This window comes from Octodon degus, unplaced genomic scaffold (genome assembly GCF_000260255.1).
Source record: "Octodon degus isolate 3935 unplaced genomic scaffold, OctDeg1.0 scaffold00147, whole genome shotgun sequence".
NCBI lineage: Eukaryota > Metazoa > Chordata > Mammalia > Rodentia > Octodontidae > Octodon > Octodon degus.
The window spans coordinates 3,243,583-3,263,687 of record NW_004524723.1 but is presented as its reverse complement, the minus strand read 5'-3'; the positions used below and the strand labels follow the sequence as shown (position 1 = coordinate 3,263,687).

Genomic DNA, 20,105 nt, shown 5'->3' with positions numbered 1-20,105 from the left:
ATAATAAAAATTCCATTTCTCTTTTGCTCTGCCTGAACTTGCCTTCCTTTCCTTCCTCCCAGAATTGTTTTTGTTTTGTTTTGTTTTGTTCTACAACCTTCCTGGGAGTGTGGAAGGCAGTCCCTTGCCTCCTACTTTTGCTGTATGTGTACTCCCTGTGTTTCACCGAACGTAGACCATCCTTGGTCTTCCCCTACATGTGTGATCAGCTCAGTTCTGTGAGCATGAGATGCCTGACTGTCGCCTCTTCTGCTCTACAGGAGCGGAAGCTGCACATCTACGTGTGGTACTGCCAGAACAAGCCACGATCTGAGTACATTGTGGCCGAATATGATGCCTATTTTGAGGTATGCTGTTGAGGCTTTGCTGGGAGTAGAAGGAGGCCGCTCAAAACAGCAGCATTCAAAAGTCCCAGATGTCATCTGTTCACCCCACCCTGTTGTCCCTTCATGTCAGGAACTGCTGTCTCAATAGAGTCACTAGCTTCTTAGCTTAGGTCCCACTGAGTACCTTTGCTAGTGAGGAGCAACAGGAGACACCGTTTGTAAAATGTTTCTATAACACAGAGTCCAGTTTTGGAAGCTCTGGTCCTTCCTAAGTGACTACAGAGCAGATGGTGCCCACACCCTTCTTTGTCAGCCCCTTTGGAACTACTTACCTAGAGCCCTCCTCTTGATTGAGGAGTTCTCAGTCACTTCTGCTCCCAGAGGTTCTGACCAGCACCTCCAAGCTCTTTGCTGCAGCTGAAAAGAGTAGTGTGTTGTTGAGAGGTGGTACCTTCCCTGGGAGCAATCCTGAACCAGAGTGGGTAGGCAGCAGGACCTAGCTATGTAGGCCTGTTGTGTCCAAGGGAAGCCCTTCTGCCTAACTGCCCTGGAGCAATAGAGAGAACACAGGATCTGTTCTAGCTTGTCTCCCACACCTAGGGTGAGGCCCAGGGTGTGACAGTGCCTGCCTGGAAGCATGGTAGCCAGTCAAGAAACCCAGGGTGCTGGGAGTATTAGTATTGTTCCTAACAAATGAGCAGTCATTTAGACAGCCTTCCTTTTGCATGATGCAAAGATTCTTAAACTTTATTATAAAACATGACCTGGGTATGACTCATGCCTCTAGACCTTGACCTAGAGCACCCCAATACTTGGTTTCCTTTGTTTTAAACATAGTTCCCTTGTATTTCAGGAAGTAAAACAGGAGATAAATCAAAGGCTGACACTGAGTGACTTCCTCATCAAGCCCATTCAGAGAATAACGAAATACCAATTGCTCCTCAAGGTAAAAAGCCAGAGGGCTGGGTTAGGACTGGAGAAGCATATCCTTGGGCCAGGTATTAGTGGGCAGTGGGTTTCTGGGCTCTGTCTCCATCATTCTGTCCTGAAGAACTGTGACCTGATGGGGTGAAGACAGGTTTTTGTATCACTTCCTGGTTATCCTGTTAGCTTTCCATGATGGTAAATAGTGTAGCTCTTGTTTCTACCCTGTACAATGGTTGCTTCTTAATTTTCTTTTTTCTTTTTTTTTTTTTGTATTCATTTTCTTACTTTGTCAAACTCATTTGACTCAAAATTTTAAAGATTAAAAATCTGTAAGACCATAAAGTAAGAGTACAATACAAGGGAGAGAAAAAAGAATACAAGGCCCTAGAAATGTTCCTCATCTAATATAGTCAACATATAGTCATATTTCATTGAAAACAATAGCGTAACTTGATTTTTCTTATAGAAATAAGAAGTTAAATGGAAGAAAGAGACTTGGCTTTCCTTTCTCTGATCCTATCTGGTCATAATCCCAGTTTTCTTCCTCCTTCCCAACCTTCTTCTCTCCTATCTCTTTTTTTTTTTTCTCCTATCTTTGAAAGTGAATATTTAGGAGGTGTTCTCCATGTCATTATGTCTTGCCATGACTCATAAATTCATTTCTCAGATACTACAAACCATTGTCACCCCTCCTGGGGTGGAAAGCCTATGGGGTGTTACTGCATTTTTATGATAAGTTTTTTATAGCTCTCTGTTTTGCTAACTTATTTTACCCTGGCCTTCCCCACTGCCTGCTTCCCCTCCTTGGTAGGACTTCCTGAGATACAGCGAGAAGGCGGGCTTGGAGTGTGCAGATATTGAGGTGAGTTTTGCTTGTAATGCTTACTATTACTAAGCACCATACTGGGTATCTGCCCATGAGGGGAAAAGATGTCTCCAACAACCAGAGGTCCAAGCTGACTCCTCTCCTAGGAGACAGCATGAGGAATGGCAAGTGTTGATGAGCAGAGAGTTTTCAAGAGTTCTGTGCTGGGCCAGTCCAGGGCCTAAGCCCTGCTGGTGTTTTCCTTGTGGCTCCAAGTGACATGTATGGAACAAAGGTATCATTTGACTCCTCTAACATCCTTCAGAGACTAGGTGAAGTCACAAAAGGATCCAAATAAGTCTAAGTACTGTTTGACTCTATGTATAAACCATCCTGCTTTCATTCTCCCACACTCATCCTGAGGATGACAGCCTATGTGAAGCTATGTAGAGATTATTTTAAACAAGAGAGGTTGGAACCATTTGACAGAATGGTTATTCTAGGTCAAAACCTCTAGTGTTTCCCAAGGTAGGACAAGTTGTCACTTGGGCAATTAGGAAGCAACAGACAAAGGAAGAAAATATGAGAGGAAAAAGGAATTGATGAACAAAAGCAGGAGGCTGGACAGGATGGGCTGAGTAACACCCCCCACATTGTGGTCAGTGACTTACAGCTGATGAGCATCATGCCCAATCTGAACAGAAGGCCCACAGGCCTTTGGGTTGGGCCACAGGGACCAGCATCCTCTCCTAGAATAGCAAAGCTATGGGAAGGACAGGACCCTGTCTTCCAGCCCTAACTGCCACGAGCTTCAGGCTGAGTGGTGATACCCTCCTGAGCAACTGTTGTTCTTTCCTACAGAAAGCAGTGGAGTTAATGTGCCTTGTTCCCAAACGCTGCAATGACATGATGAATCTGGGACGCCTGCAGGGCTTTGAGGTAAGCACTTAGGGATGGATCCAAGATCTCTGTCTTCTGGGAAGTAGGAATCCAGACTACTGAGGTCCTGCTTCCCCTCTCCTGGTACCCTCTTGTTTACAAGCCTGGAAAAAGCATCTATTTAGGAAGTTCAGTGACAGGCCAGAAATGGAGCTGTTGGTCAAACTTGAGGCAGAATCCTAAGAGAGTTGGAAAGACACAAGTTCTTTGTAACTTTGAATCCAATAATGCCCTCTTCCCTCTTGCTTCTTGGGACAGCGGGCTATGTGATAGAGATGGAACCTAGGCAGGAAAATGAATACTCTTTTTAAAAGTAGATCTGTTAGACAGGTCTCTATAGCTATTACATTTTTAGATCAGTGAACATTTAACTCATTTATGATGGGGCCATAATTCATGAATTCGATTATCCCACCAGTGCTACACACATAACTGTCCCATCAAGTGATGTACAACACTTTGCAGGGGTCTTTGATTACAATAATGCAAAGGAAGGTATTGATTTAGCAGACCAGGAGTTATCATATCACAATTCCTTAAGGAAAACATTAAAATGGTGCAAAAATTGTAATGGTAAAAAAGACTGATACAAGTGATAAAATCCATTTGGACCACCAGTGGCACAAGATACCTGACAGGAGCCATGCATGGACCACTCAGATGGGTTAAACCAGTGTCACGGGACACATTCCTGTTTCTGTAAGAGTGTGGGAAATCAGTGTGAAGGAAATAACTAGGTATTCCAAGGAGTGGCTGAAGTAAACACCCAGGTTTACTCAGGCTGCAATAACAAAGTGCCTTAAGTTGAGTGGCTTCAACAACAGGAACTTGTCTTTGCAGTTCTGCAGGCTAACACTGAAATCAGGTAAGAAAGAAAGGTCTGTCCAGTCCCTCTCCTGTGTGTGTAGATGGCTGCATTTCCATACACAAGGTCTTCCATATATTTTCATATTGTCCTCCCTCCCTTGTGTATCTCTATGTCCTTTTACAAAGACATCATTTGTGCCCCGCTAGGGCTCAGTCTGATGACCTCATTTTGACTTGATTGCCTCCATGTAGGCCCCATCTCCCACATTGTGAAGTACCAGAGATTGGGGTTGCCAACATAGGAATTGTGGGAGGCTGTTCAACCCAAAACAGTGAACATTTGAAGAGCAAATTGACTTCCTACTTTATACTTACTAAATGATTATTATTCACTTATGTCCAAATTAAGCATAATATGTTTTGAGCATTAATATGAAAAGGTTAAAAAATATGAAAAAGTTACAACTGACACAGTTATTGACTGGCACCTAATAGTGGCTAACACCCCTAGAGAAAGATAAGGTCTTCTAATCCTATTCCTCAGTAATTCCATAATTTAAGATTTCATTATTCCTTCTTGGAAGAAAGAGATTCCTCTAAGTTGAGATGATAGGGAAAGAAATGACTTTCTCTTGCCCCCAGGTTGAAATAGAATAGATTAAATACTAGTGAAGATGCCAGGCCACTGGAACATATTTAGCAGATGTTATTTTCAGGTGTGAGTTGGACTCATGACATTCCTGAGCCAAATCCTCCTGTCCTCTTTGCCCTTGTAGCCTGTCCTCTGTGTCTGGTTTCCAGGCTCTGTTGGCATAGAAACTAGGTAGAGGCTTTCTGTTGCTGTGAGTTTTCACAGGTCCTGGCTCTCCAAGGCAGACCTGAGCTGTTAGCGTGAGGAGTGTTACTGGGGAGAAAGGCACCTGACTTCTTGCACAGTTCTCTTTAATCATACTCAGAGTTGCTTTTGGGCCTTCTCCCTTGGCATCATGCCAAGTCTGAGACTATTGTGAATCACTCAAGTAATCTCTTCTGCTCTTCCATCTCAACATCTCTGTGTTTTTCAAATAGGAGTTTGGCTTGGCTTTCTCCAGCTCTCAGGAGAATTGACCACTAATAGGAGGAATGGCATTCAGGAGTGCTGTCTGCCCCAAGCTGGACTTCCTCATACATGTGCACGTCTCCATGTAGAGCTGATTCTTTTCTCTTTTAAATCAAGCAGTGCACCTCCTATTGTCATGGAGCCATGGAGAATTTTCTTTGAGTTCCTGCAGCTAATTTCAAAGAGCAGTGAATATCCGTCTCCTCTGAGTGTAGGACTTCAGGCAGAAGTTATAGCCCCTCAGTTTAGTTCCCTCCCTCTCAAATTCTCTGACTTTTCCTTTGGCCTTGGTTTCCTGTACCTCATGATCAAGTACTTGTGTATCATTAATAGAGCTTTTAGAGCTTTCCTGGCTAGCTGGTCACTGGCTTAATATTAACTTTGGGCCAGGGTAGAGATAAGCCTGTTTGGCGGCTGACCTTGGCAGTGCGGAGGCATGCTCCACACAGAGGGCAAGCATTTCTCCAGAACACTGAAGATGACCTCTGTGCCAGGTAATGTTTGGAAGAAAGCATCACATGTATGAAATGGGCCTTGTTTGCACTAAAGGGCAAAAGTCATCACCCAAGAAAGAGTGTATCTCTAACTGCTGTCTCAAATGTCAGGGTCTTCTGATTGCAGAGCCGAAGAAATAAAGCAAGGCTTCCCAACAGCTTCTGTGAAGACTCACACATATTCTCTTTGAAGGGACTAGACATATTCCCTTTGAAGCTGTCTCCGGAAAATCTCAGTGTAAACTAGAAAACCAAATAGGCTTTACCCCCTCGGCTGTGTAGCACATGGCCTGGTAATTGAGTCATTTCAAGAAGGGTCACAGGATCTAGAGAAAAATCTACTAGTTTATAACTTTCTGTGGTACCCCTGACTTTACTTGTTGACCAGAGCAGTATAGTAAGACATTAAAACTAGGTACTGCCATTTTCAAATTAAAAACAAGAGGAGGGAATGGACCCAGTGGTTATTTGAGGCCCTGCCTATGTCACTTCACTTAGCCATAGGTTGGTTCTTCATAACTGCAGGAGTGCCCTGGGTCTTTGGCCTACACTGCAGGGGAGTCAGGCAGACTCAGCTCTCAAAACTATACCAATGAAAGGTTTCTTCAAGCTCCAAGGGGTCTTGGAGCTTGTATTCTTTGTATTCTTTGTATTCTTTGTATTCTTCTTTTAGTAAAAAAGCACAAAGGGCCAGCATACTCCTTGATTTCTTTTTAGCTAATAATTCTGCCTTTCTCTGGCATTTTACTGAAGTTATATTTTGGGGGTTCCATCCCCTTCATTTTCACAAGGGCCCTTCAAGAATAGCCCTGGTCTGCCATAGATGAGTAGGTGAGCCCCCGTTTAGTATCTTGCCAGGGCCAAGTCTGCTGTCCCTGTCCCCAGGCTAGAGGTCACTGGGCCAACTTCCCTCTCCTCACCGTCTTCTCCTGGTCCCTGTCTCCATCAGGGCACCCTCACTGCCCAGGGCAAGCTGCTGCAGCAGGACACATTCTACGTGATCGAGCTGGACGCCGGCTTGCAGTCCCGGACCAAGGAAAGGCGTGTGTTCCTCTTTGAGCAGATCGTCATCTTCAGTGAGCTGCTCAGGAAGGGCTCCCTCACCCCAGGCTACATGTTTAAGAGGAGCATCAAGGTGAGGTTCCAGGAAGATGTGGAGAGGCAGGAAAGAGCCAGCTTCTCAGGCCACCTCCCAGACAGCAGGCACTGGATGGGGAGTGTGCTGCTGCAGGCTGTTGGATCACTGAAAGTCCTAGGGTCTTAAGGATCTGTCAGGCTAACAGCCCACCCTCAAGGAGGCTGTACAAGATACAGGGATCACCCATGAACAACAGTGAGAGGCTGGCGCCAGTCTCCATGGTGATCCTGCAGGGGGCACCGGGCCTGCCATTCGCCCAAACCCAGAGCCAAGTTATCTGTGAGATCCAAGACAAGGGTTTACTCTTGGGTCTCCTGAGATAAAAGCTTAGATCTCCTGAGACAAATACCATAGTAGGTGAATGCTTAACTATTAAAGGATCAACTCATTTTCTTTCAGATGAATTACTTGGTCTTGGAGGAGAATGTGGAGAATGACCCCTGCAAATTTGCACTGATGAACAGGGAGACTTCTGAGAGGGTTATTCTGCAAGCTGCCAACTCGGACATCCAGCAAGCCTGGGTACAGGACATCAATCAAGTCCTAGAAACACAGCGAGATTTCTTAAATGGTATGTGCCGCACCTAGTTTCTAGCAGGACCATCCCAGGGGACCCCCGCACCTCCAAGAGCCCTTCAGTCCACATTCACAGAGAGCGATGAGCCTAGATACATTTTATAAAGTCTCCAACTCTGTAGAGCTCTGAAACATGTTAAACTGCTTCTGAATCTGAATACACAAGTGGACCAGATAGGGCATGAGTAACAAGCTCCACCTTTCTAAATGAAGAGATAGTCTTTTCTTTTCTTTTCTTTTCTTTTCTTTTCTTTTTTTTCTTTTTTATTATCTGATTGTTATAGGGTCTCACTATGCAGCTCAGACTCATGGTGATCATCTTGCTTGCAGCCTCCCCAGCACTGGGATTACAGGTGTACACCACCACACCCAGATTCTGGCCACCTCAGCCCGCCCTCGCGGGCAGAGCTGGTGTGGCCTGTGGTGCGGGGATTGAGCTGTGGTCTCTGCACTGCCTAAGTTTGCCTAAGCAGGTGCTTTAGTCAGCTGAGCTATCTTGCTGACCCTGGGGATATTCTTTTGTAGGGTGTAGCATGTATGCCTTGTGTCTTCTTCTACCAGCTGACAACGTTTGGGAAAAAGTAAGATAGGCAACTCCTTGTATCATGGGCACCCTTCCAGCTGTTAATGACACTTGCTGGCTGATGACTGGTTCTCTCACAGGCTCTCTAGGGTTGTCTGGAGATAACTGGGAGTTTGGCAGATGAGTTCAGATCCCTTTTCTCCCACCAGTCTACAACCCCAACTCAGCCACCTTACTGCCTAACCTCATCCCTTTCAAATGAGAAATGATTACCCACTCTAAATATCAGTAATAGTCCCAAACTTTGTAGAACAAATCATGTTGAATACAGCTCTTGGATCCTGTAAGACTTCCCTAGGAAAATGCAGCTTTGAGCTCAGCTTAAAGAAAGGAGGTGTAAACTTTTAAATTAGCTCTGCTTTGCTGAGTTAGTGACCTTACAAGAGATCTGTATATAAGTACTCACACATACGTCCATGCACACACACACACACAAGACCAGCCTAGGTGTCCTATTTCTTCTTAGCAGTATCATACCAAGGTATGTTCATATGCAGGACCTCCTCTGGGGACCTCTTCTTGCCTGCCCACAGGTGCTCACACATGTACCTGTCCATATGCATCTCCTCACAGCCCACCCTCAGGTCTGTCACCACTTCCCACCAGTACTCGGAGCCAGACTCCATCAGATGGTATATTATAGCCTTTGCTGAGCATGTGGCACAGATATGAACACTGTGAGGAGAGCAGACATTCTGGTTGAAGACCTTGGGCACCATGGGATGTTTCTCTGGGTCTCCCTTGGCTCATCTCACGGAAAGGAGAGCTTGAGGCTAGTTCTGCTCAGCTTGTCATGGTATAGGCCATGTTGCCACCAATACTGGCCTTACAAAAGCTTCACTCCCCAGCCTGCAATGCCAGTTGTTTTCCATGGTAAGGGATTTAACACAGTTTTTATTTTAAAACAAAGAGCAAGCAGTTATGTAGCAAGATGTTGTGACTTTTTAAGATACAATGCAAGGGATCAAAGCAATTCTTTCCCTCCACACTCCAGCTGTAGAAGATTTATGGAAAAAAACTAAGTTCTAAGCCAGACTAAGTTCTAAACTAGACTAAGATCCCTAGGTCTCTTTTCGTTTTCTTCCTAGAAAACTAAAATTATATACCAGCCCAGCCCTGAAGGATGGCATCAAAAGTTGTACATAGCTTATAATTTCTAAATTTACAACTTAAAGGCCAGGCATGGTAGCATATGCCTGTGATCCCAGAACTTGGAAGGCTGAGGCAGGAGGATCACTCTGAGTTTGAGACCAACCTAAATAACACAACGAGACCTTGTCTTTAAAAAAAAAAAAAAAAATATATATATATATATATATATATATATATATATTCCATTTAAATTGCATTCTCTTAATTAGAAAGTTCTGATAATTCTAAACTAGAATAAAGAGTTTAGGTTCATCAATTCAGGACCAAAGGAAATAGGAAATTAAAGTAGAACAGCAAGTTGAAATCAGAAATGATTGATTGAAGCAACAATAACAGCTCTAATATATTAAGTGCTTGTACTGTGCCTCACTCTGTACTGTTTCACCTAATTTTTTTTTCTTTCACATGTAATGCTCATGTCTATGCAGAGAGGTATATACTAGCTTCTTGCTGTTTTCAGGTGAGAAAAAGGAGAATTAAAGAAGTTAAGAAACCTGTCCAGGTTACCAAAACAGTGACAGAACAAGGACTTAAGCCCAGAACGATAAGCATTCAGATTAGGCTCCTCACTGTAAAACATCAATATAGTCATTGGTTGTAGAATACAGTTATTGATGAGCTTCATAGAAAACAAAACAAAGAAAGAAACCAGATCAGGCATAAGACACTGAACCTGTAAGCCAAAAATACTCCAGGTCAGAGATGCAGTTTTCCTGGTCGTAAGACCTAAGTTAGGCAAATCTAGGCTGGGGTGAAGGAGTGTGGGGATCCTGTGAAGCTTGCTTATGGCATACTATGTTCAAATGGTCCAGCATAATCACTGCATATAACCCAGTAGTACTGGATCCCAAATGATAGGATTAGGTCACATGTTCTGTGTCATATGCCTACTTCACAATCCCAATGTGCTTACAGCTTGGAACTACATTTCTCTAGGCAGAGTCAGTGACCCAGGCTTTTATGTAGTTCCAGGACACTTTTCTTGTAACCATAGTGAATTATGCAGCTCTTCCTGGACTAGATATTTACCTAAATATTTGTTGCCTACATATTTCTCCCAGGAGTAGGGGCTGTGCCCTGGCAGTATTATATACTGCACTTTAGTGAGCATAAAAAACAAGGATATAGTAACAGACGAGAGCCAGTCATTTCCTTATAGAGACATGAGCAGGCATCTCACACAGCCAGTCTTCCCTCCCAAGACCTCAAGTAGAAAGGAGTGTGACCCTGACTGAGCCCTACGGAAGCGCACACCTAAAGCTGTGGAAATAGCCTTATGGTAGGAAGTTCTCAGGGATCCAGCTGCTAACCCATTTAAAAAATTGTGAATACTGATTAAAAACAGCATAGTCAGGCCAACCCCAGAAGCCATTCCATAGAATTCCACCTGAATGGCATCTGCCTGGCTCTGTACCTCTTCAGAGCTCAGGTTCTGGAATTTTGATATCTTAAACTCAGCAAAACAAAAATCACCTCATGTCTTTCTCTTCAGATCCACTTGTTCTGTTGTCCAAGCTGAACTGATTCCCATTCCCAGCCTCTAACCTAAGTGGCCTCCCGTGCCTGCTTGCTTCTTCCACGCCTGCTTGCTTCTCCTGTTTGAGTGAGGCTCTCAGCTTCTGCCCTGCTGCACACTCCTCCAGCCCTGCTGTCGTTGGGCTCTCTGCCCCTTACCTAATACTGACCCCTGGCTTCTGAATTAGCCAGGAAAGTTTTGTCTCTTCCAGTCCAGTCCCTTTGCTAACTGTTACAAGATTAGTGGTCCTGAAATGGGGCTATGATGAGAGAAGATGATAGAATCTGATAATATAGCTTAAAACTTTCAACTTCATGGAACCAAGTCTTTGCTCATGATCTGCAGAGTTAAATCCAGTCCCACCCCCTTGCTTTCTAGGTCTTAGCACACGCCCCAGCCTCCCTTACCTGTCTCTCTCCTGCCTCTCCATGGAGTCCCATAGGTCTCAGTTTCCAGCGACCTGACTATAGCCTATTCCCCAAATGTGGTGTCCTCGCTTCCTTTCTGCAGTCTAAATATCAAGAGTTAACCAGCCTCCTTCTCAAGCTGCCTATCACCACTCTCCACCCTCAAACACACACACCTGCACAGACACACACTACAGAGCCTGTTCACCTCTCCTTCCTTTTGCACAGTGCTATACTTGGGCTATGTCTCCATTTTGCTTTTGTATTTTCATTGTTTAGATAGGAGACCTGGTTGTCACCATTCCAAAGCAAGAGTAATGCTTTCCTCACATACCCACAGCATATCGGACACCAAGTGCTGTATTAGTAGGCTCCAGATTCCTGCAATATTCCCAAGCTTAGGGTGACTGTCTGCCCTTATCCTGCAGCTCTACAGTCACCCATTGAGTATCAACGGAAAGAGAGGAGCACGGCTGTGATGCGCTCCCAGCCCCCCAGGGCTCCCCAAGCCAGCCCCAGGCCCTACTCCTCTGTGCCTGTGGGCTCTGAGAAGCCGCCAAAGGGCTCCAGCTACAACCCACCTGTGCCACCCTTGAAGATATCTACCTCCAATGGCAGTCCAGGTTTCGACTGCCACCAGCCTGGTGACAAGTTTGAGTCTAGCAAGGTAAGTGCCAGCTCCTTACTCCCACTGACTGCCCCAGAAGGCTGAGCCTCAGTGGTCCTTAGGAAAATGTATCTTTTTGTGCTAATTCCTTTAACAGGAACAGTCCACTAAATACAGTCTAGTCTCAATTGTTTTTCTTTCTCCCCTTGTAAATTGAGTTAGACCAGTCCCCTCTGGCTCAGAGACTCAGTGGGAAAGGGTACTATTGCCTATAGAAACTATAGGAGCAAGAGTTATCATAATGGCAAGCATAAAAACAGGCCAGTCCTGCCAAACCAAGTAGTTGTATAGATCTTCCACAAGTCACAATTTGAGTGTTTGCCATCTTGAAAAAATATTGATCTTCCAAATGATGAACTACCTCTTTACCTCCCAGCTCTCTGCTGTTCATTAGCTGATGGCCAAGAAGCTGATATTAGAGTGGATGGGGGAAGCCCGTCTCTATAATCCACACTTCAGATGCCGTCAGGAGAGTAGTCTTATGCTAACTGCCATCCTACTCTACACAGCTAGTTTGGCCCTAGAAGACAGTCGGAGGAAGAGAAAACTGGAGAGAGTGCTAGATTAGGAATGAGACAATTCAGTTTCTATTCCAAATTCTGAAACTCACTTGCTTTCAAGCCTTGGGCTCAAGAACTCAATGAATCTATGAATAGGAACACCTACCTTTTTTTTACCTACTTGGTCCCATATTACAGGCTTATTCTTTTTTCTTGAATCATTAATTGATGTCTTTGTTAAAATTATTTATGCCCAAGTTCAGTTCTTTTTATAGTAACTATACCACCCTATTTCATCACATTACCTGGAAATGATTTTCACCCTAAAATACCCTGTCCTTGTGAGTCTCTTGAAATCATGTTGGCACTTTGTTAGCTGTACTGAAGAGCGAAGGTTCTCACCAGGCGCTAGCAGGCAGCAGGACCCTGAGGGAGTTACAGGTCTATCTAGAAGCAGCCACCCTGGTATAGATCCTTGTGACCAGGTCATGTGGGCAGCACCTACTGTGTAAACAAGTGCAGAGTGAGGGTCACTACAGGAGTTCTGTTCTCACAGGAAGTTGGGTCAAGGTCATGGCCTTGCCTTTGAACTGAACAGAAGTCTCATTCTTATACCTGTTTTAAGGAGGGTCAGAGTATAGAGGAAGACCAATTGATGCTTTTTTTAATTTTTATGAGACAGGGTCTCATTATGTAGTTCAGGTTGACCTTGAACTCGCTCTGTAGCCCAGGCTGGGCTCAAATTCACAGCAATCCTCCTGCTTCGCCCTCCAAGTGCTAAGATTACAGGCATGCACAATTGATGCTTTTCAAAAAGGAAAAAAAAATGTATTAGCCAAGGGTTTGTGTTCTTTGCACAAAGGAAAACTGTGACCTCTGACCTGACATTTGCCCTTTACCTCACTTTGCCCAGGTGCTCAGGTGCCCCTGTGCCAATGCCAGATTCTCCTTTTTGTCAGCAATATGAGCTGTTAGGAGAGTTGAATGCTAGGAAGGGGCTTCCAGGTTAAAGTCTCTTTGTTACTTTTCCCAGACTGAGACTGGGCAGAGTCTGATTGCCTGTGTCTATGCCTGTGTCTATGCACCCCTGATTATAATACCATAAGAAACATTGCTGTTTAAAAAAAAAAAAAAACTTTCAAAGCATATTTATGATATAATGTGATTTTCAAGGAGTGTTCAGCTAGCTTTTACCCTTCCGGTGGAAAGTTTGCACCTTAGCCATGCAGTATGGCCCAGAGCCAAGCTCTTGTGATCTAGCCTCTTTGTGTTTGTGTCCCCATATGCTGTTCTCCAAGCAGAATGACCTGGGGGGCTGCAATGGGACCTCATCTATGGCCGTGATCAAAGATTATTATGCACTGAAGGAGAATGAAATCTGTGTGAGCCAAGGTGAAGTGGTCCAGGTCCTCGCCGTCAACCAGCAAAACATGTGCCTGGTGTACCAGCCAGCCAGTGACCATTCGCCCGCCGCCGAGGGCTGGGTCCCGGGCAGCATCCTGGCGCCCCTCAGCAAAGCTGCAGCAGCAGGAGAAAGTAGTGATGGCAGCATCAAGTAAGTGCCTCATTGGCTTCCCTGGGAGAGGAGTTTGTGGATGAAAACATTCAAAAACAAACCAAAGAACACATGGTAGGGAATCACTGCTGTGCATTCTCTGCCCTGTCCCCAAGACACAGGGGCCATGGCAGCAGGGGCATCCAGGCCAGCTTGTTCTGGATTTTTAGTTGTTGATGGTGATGGGTTTTCTTTCCTTTTTATTTATAATTTTCTGTTCATTTTTTTCTCCTCTTTTTTTCTCCCTACTCATTATGCCAAGAGCCCTACTGAAATCCTAGGTAACAAAAGGCACGCCTTCCGTTGCTACATTTGACTCACCATGGGACTCACTGAACTGGACTGTTATTTATATTGTATGAAGTTACTTATATATATATATTTTTTTTTGATTGACACCAAAAATGATCTTAGCAAAAATACCAGACCTGGAAAGGTCAGAGGCCTGCTGCTTATCCCAGGAGAGAGGAAACTTTTTGGTTGTCTATGGAGATTCCTCTGTACAGATTGTAACTTTTTTTTTCCCCTTCCTGTCACTTTAATATATGTTCATAGTAATTTGTAAGATATTTCTTTTCCTTATTTTGGTTGCGAAGACCCATCTGAACACATTCCTGTATAAAGTATTTTGCACTATTTAAAGAAACCCATATGGATGAAGTCAGGCTGTGCAATATAATGGAGAGTCACAATGTTTATCATTGTACCTGTAATGTAACTAACAATTTTAAATGTACTATTTTAAATATGTAAAATAAATTTTCACCATGAGCATGTTTTAATGAGGTTAAAGACTAGTTGAACCTTTATCCCGTCATTATTCTCAGATTTGAAGGGGGCAAGTGAATCTCCTTCTTCCTCCATTTCTTCTTCTTTGTCCTCTTCTTCTTCCTCCTCCTCTTCCTCTTCTTCCTCCTCTTCCTTTCCTTCTCTCTCTCCTCTCTCTCCCTGTCTTTCTCCTGCTCCTGCTCCTTCTCTTTCTTCTTCTCCTCCCCCTCCTCCTCCTCCTTTTTTTCTTCTATACTTTAGGAACTGGTGAACGCATTGGCAATTTGGGTCTACACAAAGTACCTTTGTCATCAAAGCTCTAATCCTAGCATTCCCTTCTAAACAGCCCTTACTGGTTTTCTCTGACTTATAAGATGAAGAATGATGCAGATTGGATGCTTTCCAGTGAGTTCCCAGCAGCTGAGCAACAATGGGTACTGACTTAAATGAACAAGTAGAGTAGAGGCCATGTGTGGTGTGTTTCCCATGGAAGGGCCGTGGTGATTCCCTGAGGTACCTGAATGGCGGCACCAGCAGCACCAAATTGCCTTAGCCCTTCCTGTAAGTTGAGGTGAAAGCCACTGGTGTCACACTGGCCTTACCAGGTAACCACAGGCCTGACTAGAAGCTAGCAGTGGCCCCTGAGGTCCAGTCCACTTTACTGTAAGGACACTTGGTTTTGTCACTTTCTAGGAAGCCTTGGAAATAAAGATTCTCAGAACACTAAAGTTCTTATTAATGGAGTACTTTAAAAACTGGTTCTTAATGACTAATGCTCTTATTCCCTAGGCACTGAGCATTTCTTCCTCCTCAACTTGGGTCTGTTGGTCATGAATTCCCCCTTCTGGGGCCGGGGGAGGGCTGGGGAACCACCCAAGATATACACTAGTCATTTTGGTTCTTTTGCACAGCATTGGTGAAGTGGAGAAAAGCAAGTGGCTAAAAGTGGTATTGATGTTTATGAGAAGCCACTCACCAAAACCTCCCCAGGGCCTGCTATGACCACAGGAGTCAGAGTTGGTTATGATGCCTACAGGACAAATGTCATGGAATCCCCGTGACCACATCAGTCCTTGGGCTTGTGGCCAAGAGATGGACACTCCCCAAACCATGATGATGAGTGCTTCTGGAAAGAAGAATTTGAAATCAAGCCCATGCTGCCATTTGACACTATTGTGACTTTGCTCCTGAACATTGCTTTTGACACTTACCATTTCTTATCAAGCATACTGAAGACCCTGAATGTGGCAATAAACACAGGAGCACACCCAACATCCACACACACATTCACACTGTGCTGTCTGCCCGGGGACCATTTTCGGCAGGATGTACTTGAAATCTTGTCAGAAGGAGCTAGCAATGTGGGTTGGGACAGTAAAGGTCTGCAGTTAACAAAGAGACATTGTCTCAGGGTAGCTTTATGCCTATTCTAATAAGACAGACTAGTTGGAACAAAATGCTCCAGGTCATCCTAAAGAGAACACAATCAGTAGGTGCATAACAATGTCAGGCTTACTTTTCTAAAAGATACAAGAACCTAGCTGTGATTGCTTTTTCTTCTTCTGGTTAATTGTTGAGGCCATGTATGAGGTGATGAGTACTGTATTTTTAGACCACCTTCCTTGGGATAACCTAAAGTCCTAATATATGGAGGGTTATGGGGTGAAGCTATCTGTATATTTAGGAGTATCTTGTTTCCTTCTAAATCTCACCTGTATCTCCCCCTGAAAGATTATTTTTTTCATGGAGTCCTATCTTTGTACTTCACATTTTAAAAGGAGACCCTGAGGGGAAACCAGACCTCACTTTACTCCAGATAATTGTTGTCACTTCATTCAAATCCTTGGAACAGGCCTCTGCTCAGAAACCTCAAAACTATTGTTGTTGTTGTTGTTGTTGTTGTTGTTGTTGTTGTTGTTGTTGTTGTTGTTGTTGTTGTTTTGGTACCTGGAGTCAGACTCTTCCCCCTACTCTCCTCTGACTCCTACACTTGCCAGGCAGTCGTGGTGCCACTGAGATATATCCCTGGATGCTGTTTGTGGCTTCACTGTCTTTGACTTTGGGTCCTGATAGAAGGAAAACTAAATGGTTCTGCTCTGAGTTTGGCTTTATAGGTCTATGAAGAAGTATCCCAAAGCCCTGGTTGGAAATCAGAAGTTAGGATGGTGTGGGGTATTTCACTGTTGTCTCCCAGGCACACATACTGGGTTTTATCCCAACAGAGAAATTCTAGGACCTCTTAGTAGCTGACAGAACTCTATACAGTGATGCCTCAGTTCACAAGTGCTTCTATTTGCAAACAATTCAGCTCTCCAACAAAAGTGTTTGACAAAATTTTCTTCCATTAACAAATTCTACACTGGGTGATAAACACAACTGAAACTGTCTTCCCCACACAAACAAAAATGCAGCCATCTTCCCTGAAATCACAGAAACATTTTAAGTTTGTGAACTGAGTGAGGTACCACTATATTCACAAACACTGAGTGATATGGAAAATGTGATCTGAAACCTTTGTCCTAAAGTATCTGGATAAACAAGAGGTGCTCAACCATTTATTAAGTCACTCCCCCCAAAATAAAAGCCCTCCTATAGTGTCTGGGAGTGGCCATGCCCAAATAGCTGTAATGTGATAGAAACTTTGCTTTGGGATCTTCCTATGAGGGCCTAGGGAAATACCAGTGGCTTATGCACAATAGAATGCACTTGCCTTACCTGTCCTGTTCTCCCCTGACTCCTTTCCTTCCCATCTCCCTGCCCTTATGAGAACTCCTAGTCCTAGAATACTTTACAAGATGATCTAAACATTTCAGGGAAGAGTTTAGTAACCTAGAGCTCATATTTTTTCCATATGCTTCAGTCACCCTTGTCCATCTTCCAGGAGGGGTCAGAGTTTATCCTCACTCACTTCTACTTGGAGTTAAGGCCAGCCGCCAGCTGTCACAGGAGCTGGCATATAGCTTTGGGGCCTCTGGCACTGACTGGAGCACCTTACCCGACTCACCCAAGGCTGGCGAGCTCACCTGTTGCTTCCTTCTGCCCCAACCTGCCATTTTGATTGGTGCATTTTTTGGTACAACAGGAAGTCATGTTCATGGCATACTCTACGAATGAGAAAGCGGGCGGAAGTGGAGAACACGGGTAAAAATGAAGCCACAGGGCCTCGTAAATCCAAGGATATTCTGGGCAACAAAGTCTCTGTTAAAGTGAGTAAGGTATTCTGGAGCTGTGTCCTTCTCATCTACTCTCACTGGGCAGCATTATGACAAGGCAGTTTGGGTGGATGGGGATATTTTATTTTTTGCCCAGTACGGGAACTAGTGGGGAAGTAGTTTAGCAGGATTTTGCATGCAAGATCAATGTATTTTTTAATTTTTTATTTCTCCTGGCAACTTCAATTCAAGTAAGTACCTCTTTTTTTTTTTCTTTTATACCATTCTCTTTATACTGTGCAGAGATGTTTTATGGCAAAATTACCTGCAGCATTATTTTCTCAGAAATGAAAGATGCTTGATTCTTACTCAGTTTCTCCAAGCTGCCCATTCAGAATCCTACGTTTGGGAATACATGCAGGTTTAAAGTGATTAAGGATGCCCTGCAAAGCCCTGGCCCTGGGCAGGCTGAGATTTGGGGTTTATGGGCCCTGTGTCCTTGGTAAAATTTCATTTCTTTTCCCCAGAGTTCAGACAATATTGGCTTTAAGCATTGTCCTTGCCTCCTCTGTGCACTGACATGGTAGGTGCACACCATGACCCCCAAGTTACTGCTTTGTAAAAATCCATCTAGTACTTCAAAGGCACAGGCCTTGTTTTCACCCATTTTGAAACAATGTGATCTGTTTTAAGTTGAGCGTCCAAAAAAAAGCGTCCAAAAAAAAACCCACCTCTGGACAATGGAAATTTGGTTTGAATTATTTAATTTTGTTACAATATGAGATTATCTACCTGGCACCTTCTATACCTTCCTGAGGAAAATAAGAACTAAAAACCATTCTTACATTCCTCCTTGGGGAAAAGAAATTCCGGCTCTCCTTCTGTGTGGGGTAGGCCCAGCCCCACAGAAGACAGCACTTGAACTCCACAGTACTCGTGCTCTGTTGGGTCACTTCTGTTGCTCTTTCCGGTGAGATGGGCAGCTGTGTCGTCCCAGCCTCCTCTCCCTGCAAAGAGCACGCTCCTGCCCTGTGTTCAGAGCCCCATGGTTTCTCTGCCCAGTCTCCCATTTCCCATGCTTCTCCAACGTGCTCCTCTCCTGGGCCAAAGCAACTTATGTTCTAACTGTGTTTTCTTTCTTCCCCTTCTTCACGCTGCCAACCAAGGAGACGAACAGTTCCGAGGAGTCAGAGTGTGATGATCTTGACCCTAATACTAGCATGGAGGTAGAAGCAGCTCTGTTGTCCTATTTCCTACAATGATTGCCTTAAAGAAAAATGTTCTGTCATAGTGACCTTGCGAAAGTGATCAGCCACTGATGTGAAAGCATCTTTGGTGTCCCTAAGTGGGGAAAAACAGCTTAATTTAGTTTTAATTTTGGTAGACAACTCTACACCAGTATATTGTTTAAAATTAAGTTTATTGGTGCATTTTATATATACATAATGATAATATTTATCACAGAGAATTTGTATCTGCACCTGATACAGCTTGCTTTTTTTTTTCCCATTCCCCTGCCCTCCCGCTCCCATCTTATTTACAAAAGCTTTATTTCCATTTTTCCTTCTTTTCTCATTATTTTTCTTTTCTTCCCTTGCCGCCTTCCCCCCACCCCCAGCTTGCCTTCCCATTTGAATATTTTCTTCCTATTTCATAATATTTATTTGTTATACATTTTAGTCCTTATTTACACTTTTGGTTTCTCACACCAAAGAAATAATGTGATGTTTATACACATGTGTCTGATTTATTTCACTTGAGAGTATGAGCTCAAGGTGCATCCATTTAGCTAGAAATGTCTCATTTATCCTTCTTTGTGGCTGAGTAGTACTCCACTGTATATATTTTTTAAACCTATCTGCTTTATCCATTCATTGGTTGATAAGCATTTAGGCTGTTTCAAAGATTTAACCATTACACACTGTGCTGCTATAAACATGGGTTTGCATATATCAATGTAGTATGATGCTTTTAATTCTTTCAGGAAGATACCAAGAAAGATGATCGCTGAATCAAATGGAATGTCTAGTTTTAGATTTTAAAGGAATCTGCCCCACTGATTTCCATAGTGGTTACACCAGTCTACACTCCCACCAACAGTGGAAAAGGGTTCCTTTTCCCCCCACAGTCCTGTTAGCCTTTGTCATTAGTTAATTTATTTTGGGGGTGAGATGGAATCTCAGTGTTACTTTACTTTGCTTCTCTCAGATGACCAGTGATGTATTTTTTTCTGAGGCATTTTTCAGATGAAAAAAGTGCTTCTTCTGAGAAGTATATATTCATTTTGGATGCCCATTTTTAGATTGGGTCTTTAAATATGCGGTCTGGGGGTCTTTGTTGTTGTTAGTTCTTTACATATTCTACATTTTAGTCCTTTATCTGAGAATCAACTGGCAAAATTTTTTTCCAACTTAGGTTGGAAAATTGGTGAGTTCTCTTGCTGTGCAAAGGTTTTTTAATAAGATCCTAGTAGTTGATTCTTCATAATATTTCTTGTGCAATGAGGGTTTTATTCATAAAGTCTTTGCCTACAACTGTCTTTAAGAGTTCTACTTATTTTGGGGGAGGGAGGCCTGCCCCTTAGCTCAGTTCTTTAAGTGGCTGCTTCAACAAGCAGTCAGGCTCAGGTTGCTGTGTTCGATCCCCACGACTCAAGCCAGCCAAACCTGCCCTGAAGGCACTCAGAGAAAAAAA

The 20,105-nt window shown here is 43.7% G+C and overlaps 1 protein-coding gene across 9 annotated transcripts in view; it reads left to right on the top strand.

Moving 5' to 3' along the window:
* The window catches only part of Kalrn (kalirin RhoGEF kinase), a 733,834-nt gene that overhangs the window by 666,166 nt on the left and 47,563 nt on the right, over positions 1 to 20,105 (top strand). For 6 of the 9 annotated variants that reach the window (XM_023702250.1, XM_023702249.1, XM_023702247.1 and 3 more), the window contains 10 exons: positions 261 to 347; positions 1,180 to 1,272; positions 2,065 to 2,115; positions 2,920 to 2,997; positions 6,347 to 6,532; positions 6,935 to 7,106; positions 11,198 to 11,436; positions 13,238 to 13,491; positions 17,342 to 17,465; positions 18,578 to 18,637. In XM_023702250.1, coding sequence (XP_023558018.1) covers positions 261 to 347; positions 1,180 to 1,272; positions 2,065 to 2,115; positions 2,920 to 2,997; positions 6,347 to 6,532; positions 6,935 to 7,106; positions 11,198 to 11,436; positions 13,238 to 13,491; positions 17,342 to 17,465; positions 18,578 to 18,637 — 1,344 coding nt within the window. Of the gene's footprint in view, positions 1 to 260; positions 348 to 1,179; positions 1,273 to 2,064; positions 2,116 to 2,919; positions 2,998 to 6,346; positions 6,533 to 6,934; positions 7,107 to 11,197; positions 11,437 to 13,237; positions 13,492 to 13,753; positions 14,274 to 15,170; positions 15,862 to 17,341; positions 17,466 to 18,577; positions 18,638 to 20,105 lie in introns of those variants that run through there. The other 3 variants (XM_023702246.1, XM_023702251.1, XM_023702252.1) reach the window with 3 other exon arrangements.